Source organism: Geotrypetes seraphini, chromosome 3 (assembly GCF_902459505.1).
Source record: "Geotrypetes seraphini chromosome 3, aGeoSer1.1, whole genome shotgun sequence".
Lineage (NCBI taxonomy): Eukaryota > Metazoa > Chordata > Amphibia > Gymnophiona > Dermophiidae > Geotrypetes > Geotrypetes seraphini.
In genome coordinates, this window is record NC_047086.1 from 369,661,396 (window position 1) to 369,685,180 (window position 23,785).

Genomic DNA, 23,785 nt, shown 5'->3' on the forward strand with positions numbered 1-23,785 from the left:
GCAGATTTAATCACCTCATTCGTCGTTCCAATTTACAGATTGTTTATACATAAGTTAAATAGCATCGGTCCCAGTACAGATCCCTGCGGCACTCCATTGTTTACTCTCCTCCATTGAGAAAAATGACCATTTAACCCAACCCTCTGTTTTCTATCTGATAACCAATTTCTAATCCACAACTGAACTTTGCCTCCTATCCTATGACTCGTTAATTTTCTCAGGAGCAACTGGCACTATTCTATAAATTGTGTGCTTAAATTTGTACATTAATCAGAAATTCAGGTGCACAAAATTATATAATCTGAGAGATAGTGCTAAGGCAGAGTTCTGAGTTTTCCGGTTAACAGCAGTGTTCAGTCTGTTAACTAGATACCTATGTAGATAAACTTAGAACACCAAAAAGGCTATCCTAACTCCACCTACCCCCCTTTATGAAGCCATGTTAGTGTTTATCATTGGCCGCGGCGGAGCTTTTACTTCTGTGGCCAGCAATAAAAACCCTAATGTGGCTTCATAAAGGGGGGGTATGTTTGCTATTTAGATAGCAACACCAACCATTGCTGAATCTGGATAGTGGTGGTGAATATCAGGATTTGATTCAGCTACAGTGGTCAATGTTTTAAAAAAATGAAATGCTAACTGCTCCTTTGACCTAATTTACCGGTACTTCTGCAGTAAATTAATAGGGCTTACGAAGTAGTGTTTGTATAGGACATTCTGCGGCATGCTCAAAAAATTACTTTGTTTTTCTGAGTTCTGAGAGCATGATCCATGTTTGCCATCAAACACCATCTACTTTGTATGTCAGATTTACCTGCTGTGAAGAGCTTTCTCCCCATCCCACCCATTTATACTAAGCAATTTTGTTTTGTGTTAAAGGAAAAAAAATATAAGAACAGCATGGAACTGATTATTCTGTACAGCATATGGAGAGAGAGAGGGAAAAATTCTCAAATGTCAAAAAATTAAGGCCCTCTTTTAATAAGCCGCAATAGAGGTTTCTACCACAGCCCAGAGTGCTAAATGCTACGACGCTGCTCCAAAGCTCATTAATTCTATGCACGTCAGAGAATTTAGTGCTCCAGGCCATTGTAGAAACCTCTACTGTGGTTAGTAAAAGTGAGGGTAAATTGAAGACCAAGAAAATGTAAAAAACAAATTTTCCATTGTATTGGGTGCCACTAACATGATTAAAAATTCATCTAAGTTCACCTTGCCATTTTGTCAATGCATGTTAAACCCTAAAAGCTTGAGAGGCACTCTTAGTTACAGAACAGGTATTGAGATGAGCACTAACAGTAAATATAAGAAATATCATCTAAAAACAACAAGCTTTTATTAATAATGACAGGAGTTGCCATACAACAAATTACGAGCAATTGGAAGAATTGGACGAGGCTTAATTATAATTTTTGGTGGAATTCATTGTTTCATGTGTATAAAATGGAAAGAATATTAGCCATTCAGAAAGGGAATTTTAAGAAATTTCAGGAGATTTGGGAGCCATTAGCAAAATACTGTAATGTTTAATTAATGTTTTTCCCTATGTCATGCACATCCGGGAAGGGGGAGGATGGGGGTCTTTTAGATTAATGAATTTGGATATATTGGGGTTCATTATAGAAATGTTAGGTGATTGCATTGTGATTGTTTAAGAGGGAGGGGGGATTAATTCTGAAATGGATATAAATGGAATATTAAGTGTGTTATTGATGTATAAAATGTGGTATTTATTGTTACACTTACTGTAAGTTTTGAAAATAATAAAGAACTGGAAAAAAAAAAAAAGAAATTGTAGTCCTATCCAGTATTCTCTAGTTTACAAGTGAGATTTATTCTCGTCTCTGGTATGCGTAAAATTAACTTGTTTTGAGACTCGATAGTTTTACTCTCTTTACTAACAACATTTTGTATTTAGGTGCTATATTGGTCTTTCTGCCAGGAATGGCAGAAATCAAAATGCTGTATGAGCAGCTGCAGTCAAATGCCTTCTTCAGCAACAGAGGTAATAAGCGGTAAGTCAGAAACAACATCTGGTTACCAATCTCAGCAAGACTTCCCTGTAAAATTTTAACACTGTGGAGCTCTTGGGATGGGGAGGGGCGGTTTTGTTTCTTTGATTTTAGTTCATATCTTTAAACCCTTCATGAAGAATCAACACAGATGGCTTTATATAACACTAGTAATAATAATAACTTTATTCTTCTATACCGCCATAGTCAGATGACTTCTAGGCAGTTCATATCGAAGAGGGCTTGGACAATCAGCGAATTACAGAATGCAAAAAGTGAGGCTACAACATATTACACAAGAAATAGACAGACAGAAAATATAAATTTATGAATTTAGTGTGGCTTCTGTTTAGGAGATGAATCTGTCAAACAGTACAGTTTTGATTACTCTCCGAAATGCACTGTTGATGTTGAAATGGCTCCATTGATGTTTAAGTTTAAGTTTATTAGGATTTTATATACCGCCTATCAAGGTTTTCTAAGCAGTTTTACAATCAGGTACTCAAGCCCGGTGGGCTCACAATCTATCTAACGTACCTTTGACTATTGACACTTTATCAATCTGCTTGTTATTCTCGGCTTAACAACATCTTCTAGTAGTCCCTTCCTTTTCTCAAAGTTTGTTGGAAATCTAAATTTGAATTTTGGCGGGAAAGTTTGTGGACCCAATTTTTAAATTCTGGAGTGAGAATCCGAGGTCCCACTGTTAAGTTCTGTCAGAAAAGAGGCTGGGACTTTGAGATGGCGGAAGAAGGCGTTTCTCCTCGGCCCCCATCTTCATTGTTCTCAGGTCTTTCCTGTGGAATAGTCTTCCACTGGGCTTGTGCATGAAACCTTCATACCGTAAATTTAAAATTAATTTATAAACTCATTTTTGGGGAAAAATATGGCACCTAATTTCAATTTGTGTGGCGGTACTGTTGGGGACTGTAAATAACAGCAAAATAAGACTTCTGCTCTCTTATATATGTGACCATCTCTTGGAAAAGATGATTAAAGGGACCAGAAACAAACAAACAAAAAAAAGAGGTTTTATTAAATTCTGTTAGCGCAAGCAATTTGTAATACAACAGTCCAAACATGAAACTTTTTCAGACTGCTTATGATGACATGAAAAAATCGAGCAATCTCAACATTTTAGATCTGATACTTTAGTCACATTGTAAGTTCTTCTTTATATCATTATTTTTATAATTGTATATTTATAAACTGCTTTGACAATGTTGTTAATGGTGTAGTACATCAAATGAGAAATAAACTTGAAAAATAAGATAAATTGCTGTATTTTTTTTGGAATTTGGGGTTAGCAATTTTGACTTTCAAAACTGTTTATTTAATCAGACTTCTAAAAGAGCCTGCTGTGTCTGGTTTGATCATATTTTACTACTTGGGATCTTGCTAGGTACTTGGGACCTGGGTTGGCCACTGTTGGAAACAGGATACTGGGCTTGATGGACTCGGTCTATCCCAGTATGGCAATTCTTATGTTCTTATAACATTTGTATAATCCTGCAAAGTAGTTATCTATTAATATTCTTTTGACTGCCTATTCAGACTTATCAGTTTGTCACCTTGACATTACTCTAGCTTTCTGAAAAACAATAGAATACTTGTTGACAGTGGTACAATGTATTGGTGTAGAACCTGTAACTGAGCTGTTTGGTGGTCTCTGGCTGTTCAATGGCATCGGCATTTGAGTGCTTGCTCTAATGCACTCTTAAGACTTAGCCGAAACAGTTTTCTAGTAAACTATCTTGCCTATAAGTAAATGTAGTAGTTTGCAGTGACACGGGGGAGGGGGGGTGAAATAGCATACATTTCTTGTTTTGTTTATTTTTTTCTTCCCAAAGGTGTATCATTTATCCACTCCACTCCTCGCTGTCTAGTGAAGAACAGCAGGCTGTATTCCAGAAAGCTCCTAATGGAATCACAAAGATCATTATTTCTACCAACATTGCCGAGACCTCTGTTACCATTGATGACATTGTCTATGTGATTGATTCTGGAAAAATGAGAGAAAAGAGGTATGTAAATTTTACAGCTTGTTCTGCCCATGTGGTTAAGGTCTGAGTCATAATCATTTTAAATACAGCTTATTATAATCCTTTAATCAGAAAAAAATTGTACAAGTCAGGAAACAGAGTGGTTTACTGGAATAACCTTCCAGTACTGAATATTTAAGGTATTTTTGCTTTTTATTATGACATTAAAAAGAGTTTTGGGTTTATTGAAAAAAAATCTCTCTTCTTTTTTTTTTTAATATATTCTTTATTCATTTTAAAAAACTTACAATAAGTGTAACAGCATATATAACATTTTAAACTCAGATACAACACTTAATATTCTGTTAAAATCCATATCAAAATTTTTTCTCCCCCCAATCAATAACATTCTTTAAATTCAAGAAAAACATATAATAATCCCCATTCCCATATACCTTACTTTAATAATCAGACCAAAATACCCTTCTCCCCTCCCCCCCAACTTGGACATGCACATTTAAGGGGAAAAATAATATTCAATCATTACAATATTTTGATAATGGCTCTCAAATATCCTGAAATTTTCTAAAGTTCACCTGCTGTATGGCTATTATCTCTTTTCTTACAAAACTGTCATCAAATCTCCTAGCAAAGTAATGTTCAGTTTCCTCTGCTCTCAGCATTTCCTCATATAAAGTTTGTGAACTTGAATTGTGGCATGCAGTGGCGTACCTGGCGTGTGTGACATCCGGGGCCCATCATTTTTTGTCACCCCCCCATCTGTACGAAAAACATGTTTTTAGTAACAAGCCACACGTCACCCATGAGTACCTTGGAAAAGGCAGCATCTTACATACTGCAGTGAGAAGTACAACAGCAATACACCCATTGTAAAATTAAACAAGCCAGACTAGTACAGATCAATCCTGCAGTCAATCCTAACAGAAAACCATGTCTTTCGAACACAGAAAACACCTTCGCCTAGTATGGAATGTCATCACAAACTTACCCCTCCCCCTTTTACAAAACTGTAGTGTGGATTTTAGCCACGGTGGTAACAGCTCTGACGCTTATAGAATTCTGAGCATCAGAGCTGATACCACCACAGCTGGTGCTAAAAAACGCTCCACAGTTTTGTAAAAGGGGGGATAAAATAGAAATACATAGACAAAGGTTAAATTGAACCAGCAAGAAGCTAGACTCTGCATACAATGCAATATCACAGAAATAGTGACACATGTCTCATAAAGCAATAAATAAATAGAAAATTTTTGTTCTACCTTTGTCTTCTCTGGTTTCTGCTTTCCTCATCTTCTTGTTACTCTCTTCCTTCCTTCCATCCAGTCTGACATCTCTCTGCCCCTATATGGCATCTTCTCTCCTTCTATGCCCCTTCCAGAAACTGTATGCCTCCCCTTCCATCTCTCCTTTCACCCCCCATTGGTCTGGTATCTGTCTCCTCTCCTTCCCCCCTGCTCTGGCATCTCTCTCTCCGCTCCCTTCCTCCTGTTCTTCCCTGGTCTTCCTTCTCAATTTATTTTCTGCCTCTGTCTAAATTCTTTTTTACTATTCAGTCCTCAATTTCCCTCTTTCACTGTGTCTACCTATAGCTTGCCACCTCTTTTCCTCACCCCTTCCAGTAACTAACTCTATCCTCTTCCCTCAATCCTGCATGTGCCCATTTTTTCTTTCTCTTCCCCACTTCCTTCCAGCATCTGCTCCCTCTTTCCCTCACACTTCCATTCAGCAGCTGTCCTTCCTCTCCCCCACACTTCCATTCAGTGTCTGTTTCCCTCTCTCTACCCCTTCCCATCTACTGTTCACCCTCTATCTCGCCCCTTCCATTTACTGCCCTCTGTGCTCTTTCTATCCAATGTGTACCCTCTCTCTCTCTTCCATATGGCATCTTACCTCTTTCTATGCTCCTTCCATAATCTATCTATCCCGTGCCCCTTCTCTCCTTTTGTACATGACTGATTTCAACTCTGTCACCTCTCTGTTTTTCTCTTTCTGTCACCATCCCCTCCCCTATGCTCTGGCATCTCTCTCTTCTCCTTTCTTTCCTTCCCACACCTCGCGGTCTGGCATCATCCCTTCCCTGATTCCCGGCATCTCTCTCCTTTCCTTTTCTTCCATCTCTCCATCCCCCTCCATGCTCTGACATCTCCTCCTTCCTTTTCCCTTGATCTGGCATACCTTCCTCCTTCCCTCCATGCCCTGGCGTCTCTTCTTCCCTCCAAGCCCTGGTATCTCCTTTCATTCCCTCCAGTTGGGTACAGCAACACTCTCCCCAATTCTCTCCCCCTCTGCTCCCTTTCCTCCTGTCACCCAAGGCCTGGTGTCCTGAACTTCATCGGGCAGCAGCAGGATTCACAATTCACTGCTGTTGCCGGCTTCAGGCCTTCCTTTCTGTCGGGATCTGTCTACATGAAAACAGGAAGTAGGCATGACCCGGCAAAGAGGAAGGCCTGAAGCCGGCAACAGCAGCGAATTGTAAAAGCTGCTGCTGCCAGAAGAAGGTAATGGCGCCAGGCCTTGGAGCACCGAGGCAGACCACTTCTCCCCCCTCCCAGCCAAACCCCCGCTGACCCTCCTATCTCTCCCCCCCAAGTGAACCTTTCCAACCCTCCCAGCGAGAGCAAAAAAACCTCCCTCCAGTAGCGTCGGCTGCTTCGTGGCTTTCTCCTGCCGGTGAAGCGTCATTGATGACGTCATCAGTGACGCGGCAGAGGGAGGAGAAAGCCGTGAAGCAGCTGACCCTACTGGAGGGAGGTTTGCTGCTCTCGCTGGGAGGGTGGGAGCGCGATAGGGACCGGACCGGCTGTGCACCCACCCTAAGGCTGCACCCGGGGCGGACCGCCTCCCCCCCTGCTCCCCCCTTGGTATGCCACTGGTGGCATGAGAAGTTGAGTTTTGAATAGAGATTTTCCACAAACGTTTTTTCTCATCCCTACCTGCATGCTCCTTCTCTCAAGCTCTTCTTTTTTATGTTTACTCCTGTCCATCCCATTCAACAGCAAAATGGTATACAAAGAAATAATAATTTAACAGTAAAGCTGATAACAGTTTTAAAAATAACATCAAGACAGTATAATAGAATCAAAACAACCATCAAAATGGTATCCAAAAATTAGTTAATGGAATGGCGGTAATATACACATGAAAGCAATATCCATTTATTTAAGTGTAGTGCCATTTTAGATAGGTCTTGGATATGTGAATATCAGCATTAAAACCATGCAGACATATTTTACAAGACCAATGCTGTATATGTATGTATGTGTCAAGTAAAATTGACATATCTCTACCCCAGCAAAGACATATTAAAAGTGGAATACATTTCCCCCTCCCTATTCGCGGTTTCATTTATCTGCGTTTTCTCCCCAGGCCCCTTCCCCCTCAGAATCACTTGTTGGTATCGAAAAAAAACCGCCACGGGACTTGGAGGGAGGCGACCGGAAGTGGCAGGGGGTGATTGGAGGTGGAGGGAGGCGATCGGAGGCGTGCTGGGCAATCAGAGGTGGCGTGGGGGAGTTCTTTTGTAGTCTCATGAGACCATGGGACTCAGCAGCATGGCTCTGCACGGGGCAGGAGTGTAGGAAGATCACTCCTGCCCCATGTCACTGCTAGACCACCTGGTAAGGTCCGGGGGTGGGTCAGAGCCGGCCAAAAGTTATTTGTGTGCCACACATAGGGAGGGAGAAGTGTATACATATAAGAGATAGATGTGGGTCTAACAAAAGACAGCAATGGTACATGTGAAAATCATGATGGGTTGTAAAGGGGGGCAAATACCCAGAAAACAGGTCAAATTGGCAAACAGGTGCATGTCTAGCCCATACACAGGCAAGATTAATTGGTTACCAGGCTTCCTGGGCATGGAAGTTGGCCATGCAGTGCCTGTAGAGAAAAGCATGTCCCTGGAATCCAGTGACCATACTCATGCAATTCTAGCTGTACAGCATTATCCATCTAAGCTCCGGTAGAATCAATGACCATCAAGATCCACAGTCAAAGGGCCATGCCAGGTGGTGCATAGATGGCTTTTACTAGCAATGCCCTGGGCAGCCTCGAATCAATAGCCAGAGCCATGTGCAAGCGGGCCAGGATCTGCACTATGAGGACCAGCCACAAGCATATGCAAAATGGAAGCCAGGAGGGAATATATTTTCTCAGATAAGAAAAATGACTTCTTGGCAATCCTAGTACTACAAAATGAGGAGTGCCTCTTCAGACAGAGCAGGCAAAGTGCTCCCTAGATAGCAACAAGAAAGGTATGGGAGGAGATCTAGAAGACCTACACCTCCAACAAGCCCCACCCACACCACGTGTACCCAGCTAAAGATCTCCAGGCTGTAAGATAAACAAAAGAAGAGCATCTTGAAAGACAGTATAGACTTTCTGTTGGAACTGTATATAACTCATGATTGATTTGAGAAATCTGCTAACATGTTTGCCCTTCTTGATTGTAACTCATGTCCTCATGTCTCAATAAAATTTGGAATACAGTATTGCATATTGTATACCTCTCATGAATCCCCTACTTGTAAGACACTTATTCTTCTCTTTAGTTTGTTGACTTGTTTCCTTGCAGGTATGACCCAAGAAAAGAAATGGAGAGCTTGGAGGATACCTGGGTCTCCCGGGCTAATGCTCTCCAGAGGAAAGGACGAGCAGGGCGTGTAGCCTCAGGTGTGTGTTTCCATCTTTTCACCAGTCATCATTACCAGATGCAACTGGTAGAACAGCAGCTACCTGAAATAAAGAGAGTACCCTTGGAACAGCTGTGTCTGAGGTAAGGGGTCTTGTCACGTGTACAGAATGAGGCACATGCAGTGAGCTTTGTTTTTATTAACCCTCAAACGGCCAGAGATTCTTTTACTTGTATGAATTCAAGAACAGATTGTGAAACCTTTGTATTAAACAGAGACTGGGTTGGGGTGTTTTTATTAATCATATTAGATGATACAATGCCCATCACCAGCAGCAAAGAAGACATGTATCTACTGAGAAAAGTCAAAGCTGAAAGTCATAACATCCATTAGAACTGAACATAAACAAGACAAAGATCATGAACACGGAAAAATGATGAAGATTTTGAGCTTGAAAACGATAGAATAGAAGTTGTAAAGGATTTCAACTCCTGGGCTCTTTTGAAAAACAAAGAAGCAACTAGCTGGGAGGAAATACTCCACAGAATAGCACTTGGTCGCTTTTCAATGAAAGCTCTCAACAAAGTATTCAAAGGCAAGGAGGTAACACTCCAAACGAAGATCAGACTTATCCATGCACTCATTTTCTCAGTGGTCAGTTACGGATGCAAAATTTTGATATTATGGAAACAAGGCAGAAAGAAGATTGACTCATTTGAGCTTTGGTGCTGGAGAAGGATTTTAAGCACGTCATGAACCACCAGAAGAACTAACAAATTGATTCTGGAAGAGATCAGACTGGCTATGTCACTAGAAGCTCAAATGATGAAGTTACGACTGTCTTATTATCCCAGGACAAGCAGGCAGCATATTCTCTACATGTGGGTGACAACACCGACGGAACCTCCTAGCGGACGTTTTCGCAAGCAGACTTGCTTGAAGACCTTCAAGCTTGCGATTGGCCCACGCATGCGCGTGTGCCCCTCCCACCCGGTCTAGGGAATGCGTCTCCTCAGCGTGTCCTCAGTTCTCTGTTTTCCGCGGAGCCAGAAGCACTGCTCCCTTGCTTTGCGCGATCTTGTTGTCCCTCTTGCACCGCGGCTTGTTTGGTTAGTTTCATCTGAGTCGCTGTGCCCGCGTCTGTGTTTCCTTTCTTTTTTGTTTTTTTTCAGTTCGTATATTTTTGACCGGATTACCTGGTCCTACTCTGGCCACCTGGCCTAGCGGGGCCGCGGCCGTATTTTTTCTTATGTCCCAGCCTTGTTCCGGGTTTAAAAACTGTACTAAGTACAACCGGGTTATCTCCATCACCGACCTTCATCGTTGGTGTGTGGAGAGCCTGGGTGCAGAGCACCGCGCTGAGTCGTGCCCCCGTTGTGTGACTTTGCAACCGCGGGCTTTTCGTAGGAGGGTGGCCAAGATTCTCCAAATCTTTGGCCCCATGGATCCTGTGGGACAGGCCTCGAGCTCAGCCTCGGCACATTCGTTGGGCGCCTCGGCCTTGAAGTCCCCGTCGGCCTCGAAGGCTCCGACCGTCGGCCCCTACTACTACTCTGGCCTCGGGTAAGTCTCCTCTTTCCTCCTCAGGTGTGCCGGCAAAGAAGCCTATCTCGGAGTCTCATGTCAGTGGCGCCTCATCGGCGTCTTCGAGACATCATTCTAAGCGTGCCTCCTCACGTAGGGAATACTCATCCTCAAGATCGCCCCCGAAAGAGCGCACTGCTGCACCTAAGACCCAACCACCTTTGGTCTCGGTGCCTATGTTCAAGGACATGCTTAAGGCTATACTTACCACGCAGCTTTCCTCGGTGGTGAGCCAACTGGTCCTGACTTCAACGCCTCTGACCTCAGTCTTGACCTAGTCTCGGTCTGACCAGCCTGAGCGTCCCCTCGTATCTCGAGGCAATGCCCGCAAGACTCGCCGGGTTCCCTCGAGCGATTCTTCATCCCCCGAGTCACCTGTGACTTTTCAGGGATCCAGATCAGGGGCCGTTTTTCCCCTGCTACTATGTCGAGGTTTGCGCAGGTCTGTGACTGCGAAACCTTCCAGGCACACGCTTGTCCTCGAGTTGGACTCTAGTTTGTTTTCCCCATCGAGGCAGCTACCAGCCTCTAAGGCATCTTCTTCAAAGCCGATGGAGGATTTTTCCTTTACCCCGTCTTCTCCGAGGCTTCACCAGCTGCTTTCTCGGACCCCGGGGTCGTTCCTCAATGCCCCCTAGACGCTTTAGTCGGGCTTCTTCAGTCTCCCATTCGCGGGACTCCAAGGCCGCGGCTTACTATTCGAGGGAAATTTCTCCCTCTTTCTCGGCTGCCCCCAAATCTCAATCGGGGTCCTCTCAGGAGGAACATAAGAACATAAGAATTGCCACTGCTGAGTCAGACCAGTGGTCCATCATGCCCAGCAGTCCGCTCACGCGGCGGCCCTCTGGTCTAAGACCAGCACCCTAACTGAGACTAGCCCTATCAGCGCACGTTCTTGTTCAACAAAAACTTGTCTAACTTTGTCTTGAATCCTTGGATGGTGTTTTCCCCTATAACAGCCTCTGGAAGGGCATTCCAGCTTTCTACCACTCTCTGGGTGAAGAAGAAATTCCTTATGTTTGTACGGAATCTATCCCCTTTCAACTTTAGAGAGTGCCCTCTTGTTCTCCCTACCTTGGAGAGGGTGAACAACCTGTCCTTATCTACTAAGTCTATCCCCTTCAGTACCTTGAATGTTTCGATCATGTCCCTTCTCAATCTCTTCTGTTCGAGAGAAAAGAAGCCCAGTTTCTCTAATTTTTCGCTGTACGGCAGCTCCTCCAGCCCCTTAACCATCTTAGTCGCTCTTCTCTGGACCCTTTGGAGTAGTACCGTGTCCTTCTTCAGGTACGGCGGCCAGTGCTGGACGCAGTACTCCAGGTGAGGGCGTACCATGGCCTGGTACAGCGGCATGATAACCTTCTCTGATCTGTTCATGATCCCCTTCTTTATCATTCCTAGCATTCTGTTCGCCCTTTTTGCTGCCGCCGCACATTGTGTGGACAGCTTCATCGACTTGTCGATCAGAACTCCCAAGTCCCTCTCCTGGGAGGTCTCTCCAAGTACTGCCCTGGTTGAGTCTTCTTCTTGAAACTCCTTTACTCGTTTCATCTCTGACATGGGTAGGGCCTTGAAACTGGACCTCCAGACTGAGTCCCGTTATACCCGGGAATACCTGGCGGAAATGGGTGTTGATCATCCGTCCTGTGAGGTGCTGCGCTTGCCATTGCACCAGGTTCTCGGGCAAACCTTTCTCCGGAACCTGGAGACCCCCCTATGCGGTCACGGCCATTCCCTCCAAGTTGGAGCCCCGTTACCGGACGATCCCAGTTAAGGGGTTTGAAAGTTCTCAGCTTTCTCATCAATCCTTGGTGGTTGAGTCTTCCTTGAAGAAATCCAACCCCTCTTAAGGTTTACGCTGCCGTCCCTCCAGGCCGGGAGGGCCGTACAATTGACAAATTTGGTCGCCGTCTTTACCAAAACTCAATGATGGCGAATCGTGTCTTCAACTACCTCCGGTTCTGTGTGGATGCCCTCCGCTCGTTCCGGGAGGACATCCCAGATTCTCGGTGCCAGGAGTTTCATCTCCTTGAGGAGACCCTCTCCCAGCTCCGCCTCTATATTTTTCAGGCGGCCTATGACGTTGTCCTCGAGGGTCATGGCCTTTGCGGTCGCCATGTGTTGCCTCGCTTGGCTCCGCATTGTGGATATGGATCCGAATCTACAGGATTGTCTTGCCAATCTCCTGTGTGTGGGTCATGAGCTCTTCGATAATTCCATCGAAGCGGCCACCAAGCACCTATCGGACCACGAACGGTCCTTCGCCTCTCTGGTGAAACTTAAACCGAAGGCCCCTCCGGCTCGGCAATACAAAATTCCTCTCTGTAGGTACCCGCAGAAATCTACTCCTGCGTTCTCTCAGCCTCCTTCGAAGTGGCCGCAACAACAGCAGCAACATCAAACTAAGGCCCAGCCGCCGGCTCCGGTAAAGCCTGGGCCGTCTTTTTAACAATTCCGGTCCGAGCCTTTGGGCTCCCTTCCTCCTGGAGCCTTCCCCTCTCCCAATTGGGGGTCGTCTCCATCATTTCTAAGCCCAGTGAGAAAGTCTTACCACCGACAGTTGGGTGCTTTCTATCATCCGGGAAGGGTACTCCCTACACTTCAGTCACGTACCCCCAGATCTGCCTCCAAGAGAGTTTCCTTCTGCTCGGTCTCGGCTGCCTCTCCTTCTGCAGGAAGCTCAGGCCCTTCTTCGCCTTCGGGTGGTCGAAGAGGTTCCCCCCAGACCAGTGGAACACCAGATTTTATTCCCGGTACTTTCTGGTGCCCAAGAAGACGGGGGATCTGCGTCCGATCCTGGACCTCCATGCTCTGAACAAGTTTCTGGTCAGGGAAAGGTTCAGAATGCTCACTCTTCCTATTTCGTACCCCCACTTGGACGAGGGGGACTGGCTGTGCTCACTGGAACTCAAGGAGGTGTACACGCACATTCCGATACACCCGGCCTCTCGCCGGTATCTGAGATTCCGGGTGGGGGATCTCCATTTCCAGTATCGTGTTCTTCCCTTCAGCCTGGCGGCCTCTCCGAGGGTCTTCACAAAATTCTAGTTGTGGTAGCCGCGGCCCTGCGTCTCCACGGCCTACAGGTGTTTCCCTACCTCGACGACTGGTTGATCAAAGCGTCCTCTCACCACGAAGTTCTGCGAGCGACAAATCAAACCATCTTGCTCCTTCAGAGCCACGGCTTCGAAGTGAACTTCCCCAAGTTTCAACTCTGCCCATCCCAGTCTCTGGAATTTATCGGAGCGGTCCTGGACACAGCTCGTCTCCGCTCCTTCTTGCCTCGGCCTCGACAGGAGGCCCTTGTTCACTTATGCCAGAGGGTAGCTCATCTGTCCTCAGCCCCGGCTCGGCTCATGATGGTCCTCCTAGGTCACATGGCCTCCATGGTTCACGTGACTCCTTTTGCCAGACTTCACCTCCGTATTCCTCAATGGACTCTAGCGTCCCAATGGAACCAGGATCGGGACCCTGTCTCTCGACTCATTGTCGTGACTCCTTTGTTGAGGCAGTCTCTCCATTGGTGGATGCTCTCTTCCAATCTTTCCAGAGGTTTTCTGTTTCATGCTCCTCCTCCGCAGAAGGTCCTGATGACAGACTCGTCGGTCTATGCTTGGGGGGCTCATCTGGACGGTCTGTGCACTCAGGGTCTTTGGTCCAGTGCCGACCGACTTTGTCACATCAATCTGCTGGAGCTTCGAGCAATCTTCCTCGCCCTGAAAGCTTTTTGTAACCTGCTTCGCGACCGAGTGGTGCTGGTCCGCACGGACAACCAGGTCGCCATGTATTATATTAACAAACAGGGGGGAACGGGGTCCCTGTGCCAGGAGGCGCTGCGGCTCTGGGATTGGGCCATCCGCCGCAACATATTCCTTCGAGCAGTCTACATTCAGGGCCAGCACAATTGTCTGGCGGACAAGTTGAATCGTCTTCTGCAGCCTCACAAATAGTCCATCCATTCCTTGACCCTGCGTCAGGTATTTGCTCATTGGGGGACTCCGGACGTCGATCTGTTTGCATCCCCCTGCAATCACAAGTTGCCCTGCTTCTGCTCCAGGGTCTACATCCCGTTCAGACTCAAGGTGGATGCTTTCCTGATGGATTGGACGAACCTGTTTCTGTATGCATTCCCTCTGATTCTGAAGACTCTCGTCAGGCTCAAGTCCACGAGTGCCACCAAGATTCTGATAGCTCCTCGGTGGCCCCGACAGCCGTGGTTCTCTCTCCTGTTACAACTCAGTTCCAGGGAGCCTCTTCTTCTGCCTGTTTTTCCTTCACTGCTTACGCAGAGTCGGGGTTCTCTACTTCATCCCAACCTACAATCTCTGCACTTAACGGCTTGGTTCCTCAAGACTTGATGGCCTCGTTCCCGTTCTCCCAGCCTGTGCTGGATGTCCTGGAGGTGTCTCGGTGGGAGTCCACTCGCCAATGTTACCATCAGAAGTAGACCCGTTTTTCTTCCTGGTGTGCTACTTGACTGCCTCCTTATCTGCTGTCCTAGACTATCTGTTACACTTATCTGGCGCTGGACTCAAGTCCTCCTTGGTTCGAGTCCACCTTAGTGCCATTGCTGCTTTTCATCAGCCGATTGACGGGAAGCCTATCTCTGTTCATCCTGTGGTTTCCCGCTTCATGAAAGGCCTTTTCCACATTCATCCGCCCCTTAAGCGGATCTTAATGTGGTCCTTGCTTGCTTGATGAAACCCCCTTTCGAGCCGCTAGCGCAGGCTCACTTCAAGTATCTTACTTGGAAGGTTGTGTTTCTTATTGCTCTCACTTCTGCCCGTCGGGTCAGTGAGCTTCAAGCCTTGGTTGCGGACCCTCCTTTCACTGTCTTCCATCATGATAAGGTGGTTCTCCGTACCCATCCTAAGTTTTTGCCTAAGGTTGTTTCTGAGTTTCACATCAGCCAATCTATTGTTCTCCCTGTGTTTTTTCCAAAGCCCCATTCTCACCCTGGAGAAGTGGCTTTGCACTCTCTAGATTGTAAACTGGCCTTCTACTTGAAGCGCACCGCTCCTCATCGTACTGCTCCCCAGCTGTTCCTCTCTTTCGATCCTAATCACTTGGGTCATTCTATTTCTAAGCGGACCATTTCTAACTGGTTGGCCGTTTGTATCTCTTTTTGTTACACTCAGGCTGGTCTCTCTCTCCTGTGTCAAGTCACTGGCCACAAGGTCAGAGCGATGGCGGCGTCTGTTGCTTTCCTCTGCTCGACTCCACTTGAGGAAATCTGTAAGGCTGCCACTTGGTCCTCGTTTCATACATTTACCTCGCACTACTGTCTGGATGCTTTCTCCAGGCGTGAAGGCCATTTTGGCCAGTCCATTTTGCAAAATCTATTCTCCTAAATTGCCAACTCTCCCTCCATCCCATTCTAGTTAGCTTGGAGGTCTCCCACATTAGAGAATATGCTGCCTGCTTGTCCTGGGATAAAGCACAGTTACTTACTGTAACAGGTGTTATCCAGGGACAGCAGGCAGATATTCTCGCAACCCACCCACCTCCCCGTGGTTGGCTTCTTTGCTAGCTATCTGAACTGAGGACATGCTGAGGAGACGCATGCCCTAGACCGGGCGGGAGGGGCACACGCACATGTGTGGGCCAATCGCAAGCTTGAAGGTCTTCAAGCAAGTCTGTTTGCGAAAACGTCCGCTAGGGGGCTCCATCGGTGATGTCACCCACATGTAGAGAATATCTGCCTGCTGTCCCTGGATAACACCTGTTACGGTAAGTAACTGTGCTTTTTGGTCACACCATCGGAAGAAAGATTGTAAGCCCACTGGGATAGATAGGGAAAAATGCTTGAGTACCTGAATAAATTCATGTAAACCGTTCTGAGCTTCCTTGGGAGAACGATATAGAAAATGGAATGAATGAAGAGGGTGACCTGCAATCAGATGGCTGGACACTTTGAAAACAAACATGAGGATGACGCTGAAGGATTTTTCTGGACTAACACAAAACAGATTTCTTTTTAGATCCGCATTTCAACAAGTCGCTAGGATCGAGCATGAGTTGATAGCACCTAACAACAACATGTACCTCCTATTCATGCTGTTTCTAAAATAATTGTACTTTGTCATAGAGTAATAAGATATAGATCTCAATAAGGAGTGCTCTTTTTTTTTTTTTTTAGATGTATAGGAATATCTGTACCTATGTCCATTGATATTTGGATCATTATACTTAAGAGACTATGAACAGAGCTCTAAAGTAATACAGTATACTCTCAGTTATCCAGCACCTGTGGGGATTGGTAGATGCCAGATAAAAGTTTCTGGTTGCTTGAGTGTTACCATTAAAAATAGGCCTAACGGAGGAGTCGCGTGATGCCATGAGCGCGTGAGGACGTTTCCTTGCTAGCTCCGGGGCCACCCTGCACACTGATCAATAACCGATAACTTTTCTGCTGAATCTGTGGCGACTTCACCGCGTATACGATCGTTCTGGGTGCATGGACAGATACTTAACAAGATCGAAGGAGTTCATGCACCCGAAATCCGCCCGTAAAGATCGAGACCGAGTGAGGCCTGTGGAGAAGAAAATGGCGACAAGCCCCGCGGCGGCGGTCTCGAATCTTACTGAGACCGCCCTGAGTGACATCAGGGAGGCGCTGGCCCAGGTACTAGGTCCTAAACTAGAAATAATAACGGAACGAATGCTGAATATTGAAACTCTGCTGGCGGCGGCGGCGACACGCACGACCGAGCTGGAACAACGAGTCTCCAATCTGGAGGACACATCCACGACTCGGGGAGCGGAGTTTGGTGAGCTGCAGGCGCAGGTTCGAGCGCAGGCAGAGAAACTGGATGATTTGGAGAATCGCTCCAGACGCTCGAACCTGCGCTTACTGGGAATTCCCGAGACGGTCCCTGACCGCGATTTATTGGGGGTACTGGAGACCTGGCTGCGAGAGGAATTGCCGCTCCCGCCCTCCTTGGGGCCTATGCCCATTGAACGTGCACATCGCCTGGGCCGCCGCCCTGATCGGGAGACGCGTCCACGTGTGGTCATCCTGAAGTTACTCAATTTCAGGCATAAAGTGGAACTGTTACAACTATACCGTAATAAGAGGGATGCCTTGAAATATGATGGAAACCTAATCCGCATTAGCCAGGACTTCTCTCAGGCCCTTCAAGAACGGAGGCGGCCCTTTTATCCACTTTGTACACAACTCTCTGATCTTCACCTGAGATTTCAATTCAACTATCCGGCTCTGTTGAGGATCCACAGTAACGGAGTCTGGAAATCTTTTCAGTCACCCGAAGCAGCCACTGACTTTATTAAAAAGCTTGAAAAATCTACTCCAGGACAGGCTTGACTCTGGAATCTGAGCTTCCCTTACTGGGCTGTTTCTGCACCTTAACTGTTACTGTTTATATTTTCACTATTTGAGGAAACCCTGTCTTACATTCCTTTTGATGTATATCCTTCTACTAGCTGGGGTGGCCCTGGAAGAGGCGTCTTTCGTGACCCGTTTCTCTCCCACATGATGGGGGCAGTTGGGATTGTTGGGGAATTAGGGGGGGGGGATGTTTCTGGGTGGCAGCAGCGGTATTTTGGGGGCACATTATGTTTATTCTATTTTTTTTCTATCTATGGTTCATGTATTTTTTGGGATCATGTATATTGTGTGACTGGAGTGTGTTTGCGTGGTCTAGGGGTGAGGCTGGGCACCCTGGGACCCCCTTTTACTGGAAGGTTTCTTTTATATGTCATGAAGAGTGGGGTATGCCATGGGTGATAGACAGTTCCGTATAATTTCCTGGAATGTATCAGGTATAACATCGCCTGCCAAGCGTACAAAAATATTATCACAGTTGAAACATCACTCAGCTGACATAGCTTGTTTACAGGAAACTAGACTCACTGATATAGAACATCAAAAACTGCGGAGGGGTTGGGTGGGGGACATACACTATGCATCCTGCACAGGGAAGAGGGCAGGGGTGGCCATATTGATTAGAAAGGGCTTACCCTGTACTGTCCAGGTCCTGAGACGGGATCCCAACGGTCGATACTTATTAGTGAAGGTACTCGGACCGGGGGGATCCTTCAGATTATTGGTGGGGTATGGCCCCAATGGATATCAACACTCTTACTTTCAAAATTTGGTTAACATATGTTTACAGAACTCAGGTGACCCTCTGGTACTGGTGGGAGACCTGAATCAAGTATTGGACCCTGGGGTGGATCGTTCGGGGGGGATAGGACCGACGAAGGTGCGACGGACGAAGGGAGTCCCCTATCTGTGTCGGGCTTTGGGGTTGGTGGACCCTTGGAGGTTACTTCACCCCACCGACAGAGATTATACCCATCAGTCTAGAGCCCATGGATCCTTTTCCAGAATTGACTATACCTTAATTTCGGAGCGCATGTTTGCTCGGGTCTCGGAGGCTACAATCGGCCCCCTTGAGATCTCTGATCACCATATGATTTGGTTGGACGTGGCGGTGGGGGGTCCCATGAATACCGGGATGGGATGGAGATTTCCTTCTTACCTACATAATGATTCTCATTTTCGGGAATTTCTGTCAGAAAGATGGGAGGATTACTGTTCAAATAATGCTCAACATATTGATCAACCTATATTATTTTGGGATGCAGCGAAAGCGGTGTTACGTGGGGAAGTGATTGCCTATGTGGCTTCTAGGACACGGAGAATTGCACAACGTATAGTGCAGCTCGAACGGCAGTCCACACTCTTGAAACGGGAGCTGTTGCGTGATCCCACTGTGGCCGCCAGAGAGGCGTATACCGCAGCTCTGGCTGAATTGAATTCCCTTATCCATGAGCGGACAAAGAAATTATTATTTTTTCGTAAATATCAATTTTATAAACATGGGAACAAAGCGGGGAAATTGTTAGCATCGATAGCCAAGAGCTGGAAGGGATCCAGATATATTGCTATGATAAAAGAGAGCTCGGGGAAAGTGCTAACTTCAGCGGCAGACATCTCCACCTGTTTTAGGAATTATTTTGCAACCTTTTATGCTTCCCCGGGTCCTTATGCTGGACCGGATGTGCAGGATTATTTAGAGGATGCAGGGATGCCCAAATTGTCGGCGGCGCAGATTTCCCGGTTAGGTGCTCCTTTGCAGCTTCAGGAAGTGTTACAGGCGATCAAAACACTGAAGCCTTGTACTGCCCCCGGTCCGGACGGATACTCCCCGGAGTTTTACAAGATCCTATCGTCCGCCGTGGGGGGGTCTCTTTTGAATTATTACTCTGAGGTTCAGAACTGTGGTACTTTCCCGAGGTATGCGAATGAGGCTTTGATTACTTTGATCCCGAAACCCTCTAAATCGCCCACTGATATCGAATCTTATAGACCAATATCACTGTTGAATGTTGACTTAAAAATTTTAGCACGTCTCATGGCGGATAGGCTGGCGGCCCTGTTGCCCACCATCATTGTGCCGGAGCAAGTTGGTTTTGTGCGTTCCCGTCAATCGGTAATTAATGTGCGCCGGGTGCTCCTGGCTTACTCTCGAGCTCAACAGGTCAAGTCCCCAGGACTACTGGTTGGGTTAGACGCGGCGAAAGCCTTCGATAAGGTTCAGTGGCATTATCTATTCCAGGTTTTATCACATATGGGATTTCCGGATAGTTATATGGCATGGATTCGCGCGCTTTATTCTGAACCTACGGCATCCGTATTGGTTAATGGTGTGCGTTCTACTTCCTTCCCGGTGGGCAGGGGGACGCGTCAGGGATGTCCATTGTCACCTCTTCTGTTTTTACTGTACTTAGACCCTTTATTACGTACGCTACAAATGGATGACGAAATTGTGGGTCTCCCAGAGGGAACGTCCCAACTGAGAGTGTTGGCATTTGCGGACGATCTTTTGCTAACGTTGGGCTCTCCTCAACGTTCCCTGCCCCGAGCTCTGGATCTTCTGGATGAATTTCATTTATATTCTGGTTTAGTGCTTAATAAACAGAAGTCCATGGCGCTGTCAACATCGCCTGAGGTACGTCTTGAATGGCAGGGGGACTTTCCTTTACAGTGGGCATCGTCCCAGCTAACATATTTGGGGGTGGTGATTCCTCAGGACCTGGGCAGGTTGTACTCCATTAATATTTCACCCTTACTTCATCGTACAAAGACTACACTTGCGGGTTGGAGGACCCTCCCCTTATCCCTCTCTGGTAGAATAGCATTATACAATATGATACTATTGCCGCAATGGCTCTATATATTACAAATGCTACCCATTATGTTAACAACAATACACTTAACACAACTAAATTCCCACCTTTCCGCATTTTTATGGCGAGGTAAGAGGGCTAGGATAGCCTTGTCCAAGTTGATGTTGCCAAAGTACCGAGGGGGGTGGGGTTTACTGGATATCTCACGATTTGCCCTTGCGTGTCAATTAAGACATCTTCATGATTGGTTTTGTAGCACTACTTGGTTTTCTTTGCCTGAGAATGAATGCTTTGAATTTCGACCTTATCATTTTAGCTACCTGTTACATGTTAGGCATTTGCCTGATTTGCCACTACTTCATTCACACCCCTTTTTGCAGGTAATGCGTATGGCTTGGAAGAGGTTATGTAAGTTGCTGAAAATCTCTTCTGTTACAACACCATATCTTCCTGTGGTTGGCAACGGGGACTTTCTTCCCGGCTTGGACTCTGCAACTTTCAGACGTTGGAAGTCTCTGGGACTGCATTACGTATCCCAGGTGGTGCAGGATACGGGTATTCCTACTTCATTTGCTGAACTACAAACACAGTTCCATGTGTCACCTGGAGACTGGTTTGCCTTTCGACAACTTTGTCACTACGTACATACTTTGACCCCGGTGCCATTGAAAGAGGAAGTTCACTCTAGATTACGGGAAGCGCTCGATCTTACTGCTCAAGACCATGTCCCGTTGAAATTTTTTCATAGGTGCTTACGGGACCTATCCGGAGAACTGGACTTAATTGCTCTTGCTCAGAAATGGTCGGCTGATCTTCAAGTGCCTATCTCAGATGATGTGCTACGAAGGGGCCTTCGGGTGGGGAACGACCCTACCCTATCCGCAATAGAGAAGGAGCGAAATTACAAATTTATATTGAGAGCGTTTTATCCCCCCAAGAGAGCTATGACTATGGGGATTAGCGCGACTTCTGGCTGTGGAAAGTGCGCACACCTTATGGCATCTTTCGGACATATGTTTTGGACATGCCCCTTGGTGTCTACCTTCTGGATAACCGTGGTGTCTGCGGTGGCCGAGCTTTGGGGATGCTCATGGAGGATGCACCCAACCTTTCTCTTTACTTTACAAATCCGTTTCCATCCACCTAAACAGGGGTGTGCGCTTTTCCTCAGAAAGACAATACTCATGGGCAGGAAATGTATACTGACGCAATGGCTTTCGCCTCAACCTCCTTCTCTTCAGTGGAGGTCACTAATATTACAGCAAATGTTGTTGGAACGCAAGGATATTGTGGACTTGACATCAAAAAAGGGTAGGCTGTTCCGCCAATGTTGGTACCCCTTTAGTTTAACATTTGTCTCGACTATTCAACAACGACTTTGGGATGTATGACTTGTATATTATTACCATACTTTGGTTTTTTTTTTTTTTTACAATGTTTTGCTTTTACTGCTGCTGCTGCCCGGGTGGGGTGGGGTGGGATGGGGAAGATTGGGAGGGTTGGGATTTGGGAGAGTTTTGAGATTTATCAAAATGTTTTTGTCTTTTCTCTGTTGGATTTGACATGCTGCTTCAATAAAAATATATTATAATAAAAAAAAAATAGGCCTAACTAATATTGTACCCCATACCATAAACTCTGTTTTAACTTGATATTAATATTGAAATTGAAAATATAAAATTGAAAATAAAAGCAAAGATTTTCCCTATCCTAAGGTCTGAAATTCCTTTCTGCCTTTTCCTTCTCAGTGTCCAGCCTCCTCCTTTTCTCTTTCACACCAACTGCAGTTTTGTCTCCCTTCTCACCTCCCTTTTCTGGTCTGAGTCACTCTCTCTCTTCCTCTCTCTATCATTCCCCCACCTCCACTTATAGGTCCAGCATCTCCCACCCTTCTTGTCTGGGTCACTTTCTATCACCCCCCTTCTTTCCCTCCCCACTTATGGTTCCAGCATCCATCCATCTCCCCTTCCTCCCTCCAACCACACACACTTTTGGTCCACTGCCACGCCTGGGTCTGCCTCCCTCCCTCAGCTCAGGACTGGCTGCCCCTTACTTACCTGCAGTTCTCCCAAAGTAGCAGCAGCCACAAATCTCCCTTCAGCTCCTGAAGCAACAGCAGTAAACGGTCCTGACATCACCCCCTCACTCACTCCCTCCGTACCCTGAAGCAGAGCAGAGGAAGCGCCGTAAACAGGCTACTTCCAGCCAGCCCCAGCAGGGCCTTTTTTGCCTGTGATAAGAACGTGCAGCCTTGTTTTACCTATGGTAAAGTGCTGCCGAGAGCTTTACTTGAGGCTTTTTTCTCCACTCATTTCTGAAGTCCATTAGTGTCTAGTGACGAGTCACCAATGAAATACTTATATAAAAATTTATTGTTATAGTTATTGCAGCAGTGTTTGATTTATTGATATTTTTAAATAACATCCATGCCTTTTTATACTTTAAGAAATTTTAATATATTGTACCAGACAACTCTTTTATTTTTTCCAATTCTTTATTCATTTTTTCATCTTACACCAAGTGAACAATATTACATCATTTAATTCCTATATATCACTTGAAAATTATTTCATATTATTATTTCAATACATATTTTAAATCTCTCCCACACCCACCCTCTCTACAAATAATTCAAGACAACTCTTGAATAGCAAAGATTGAAATGATTAATACATTTCTTGAAGGAGCCAATTACATATTTGAAATGAAATGAATATAGTGGAAAAAATAGAAAAAGATATAGAAGGGTTTCGGCACGAGACAAGATGGCTGTCTGAAGATTTAGCTTCTGCTACCTTCGGCAAATTTTAGCGATTTTTCTTTGGTATGCAGTGCTAAATGACTGTGCTGAATTTCATTCAGTTGTTCTTCACACCGGCTCCCATACCTGTTAATGAATCAGTATGTTCAGACGGTAGATCTTTCTACTTTTGCTTTTGTGCCTGAGTTATGGCCTTCGTCGTGTCTAATATGCAGGCCTCGAGTGTACAGCGCATTTCTTTGCCGCTTCCGGGTGTGGCGCTTCCTGCGGATTCTGAGCTTTCGTAGGTGGTCCCGGCTGACACCCATGGAGACCCGATGATTGAAATCTACAATTGGATGAAGGAAATCCATGAGGATTTAAAAGCTTTGCGATCAGAGGTGACTACCCTGGGAGCTGATCTCCGGGTGGAAATTCATGAGTTTGGAGCTTGAGTCGAGGAGACGGAACATCGACTGGATTCTCAGGCAGAGCTTTTTGTGGCTACTGACAAACACCTCACAGATCTGCGGGATAATTATCAGTCTCTGCAAGACAAATTGGAGGATTTGGAGAACAGGAGCCAGCACTCCAATCTCCATTTTTGGGGTTTACCAGATTCGCCAACTTACAAAGACAGTGAGCATGTTGTTCAACAAA

General features: G+C 45.9%; 1 protein-coding gene across 5 annotated transcripts in view; it reads left to right on the top strand.

Annotated features, from left to right (window-relative positions):
• DHX57 (DExH-box helicase 57) overlaps nucleotides 1–23,785 on the top strand; it is a 125,486-nt gene that overhangs the window by 70,605 nt on the left and 31,096 nt on the right. For all 5 annotated transcript variants that reach the window (XM_033937165.1, XM_033937166.1, XM_033937167.1 and 2 more), the window contains 3 exons: nucleotides 1,919–2,015; nucleotides 3,863–4,036; nucleotides 8,589–8,789. In XM_033937165.1, coding sequence (XP_033793056.1) covers nucleotides 1,919–2,015; nucleotides 3,863–4,036; nucleotides 8,589–8,789 — 472 coding nt within the window. The remainder of the gene's footprint in view (nucleotides 1–1,918; nucleotides 2,016–3,862; nucleotides 4,037–8,588; nucleotides 8,790–23,785) is intronic.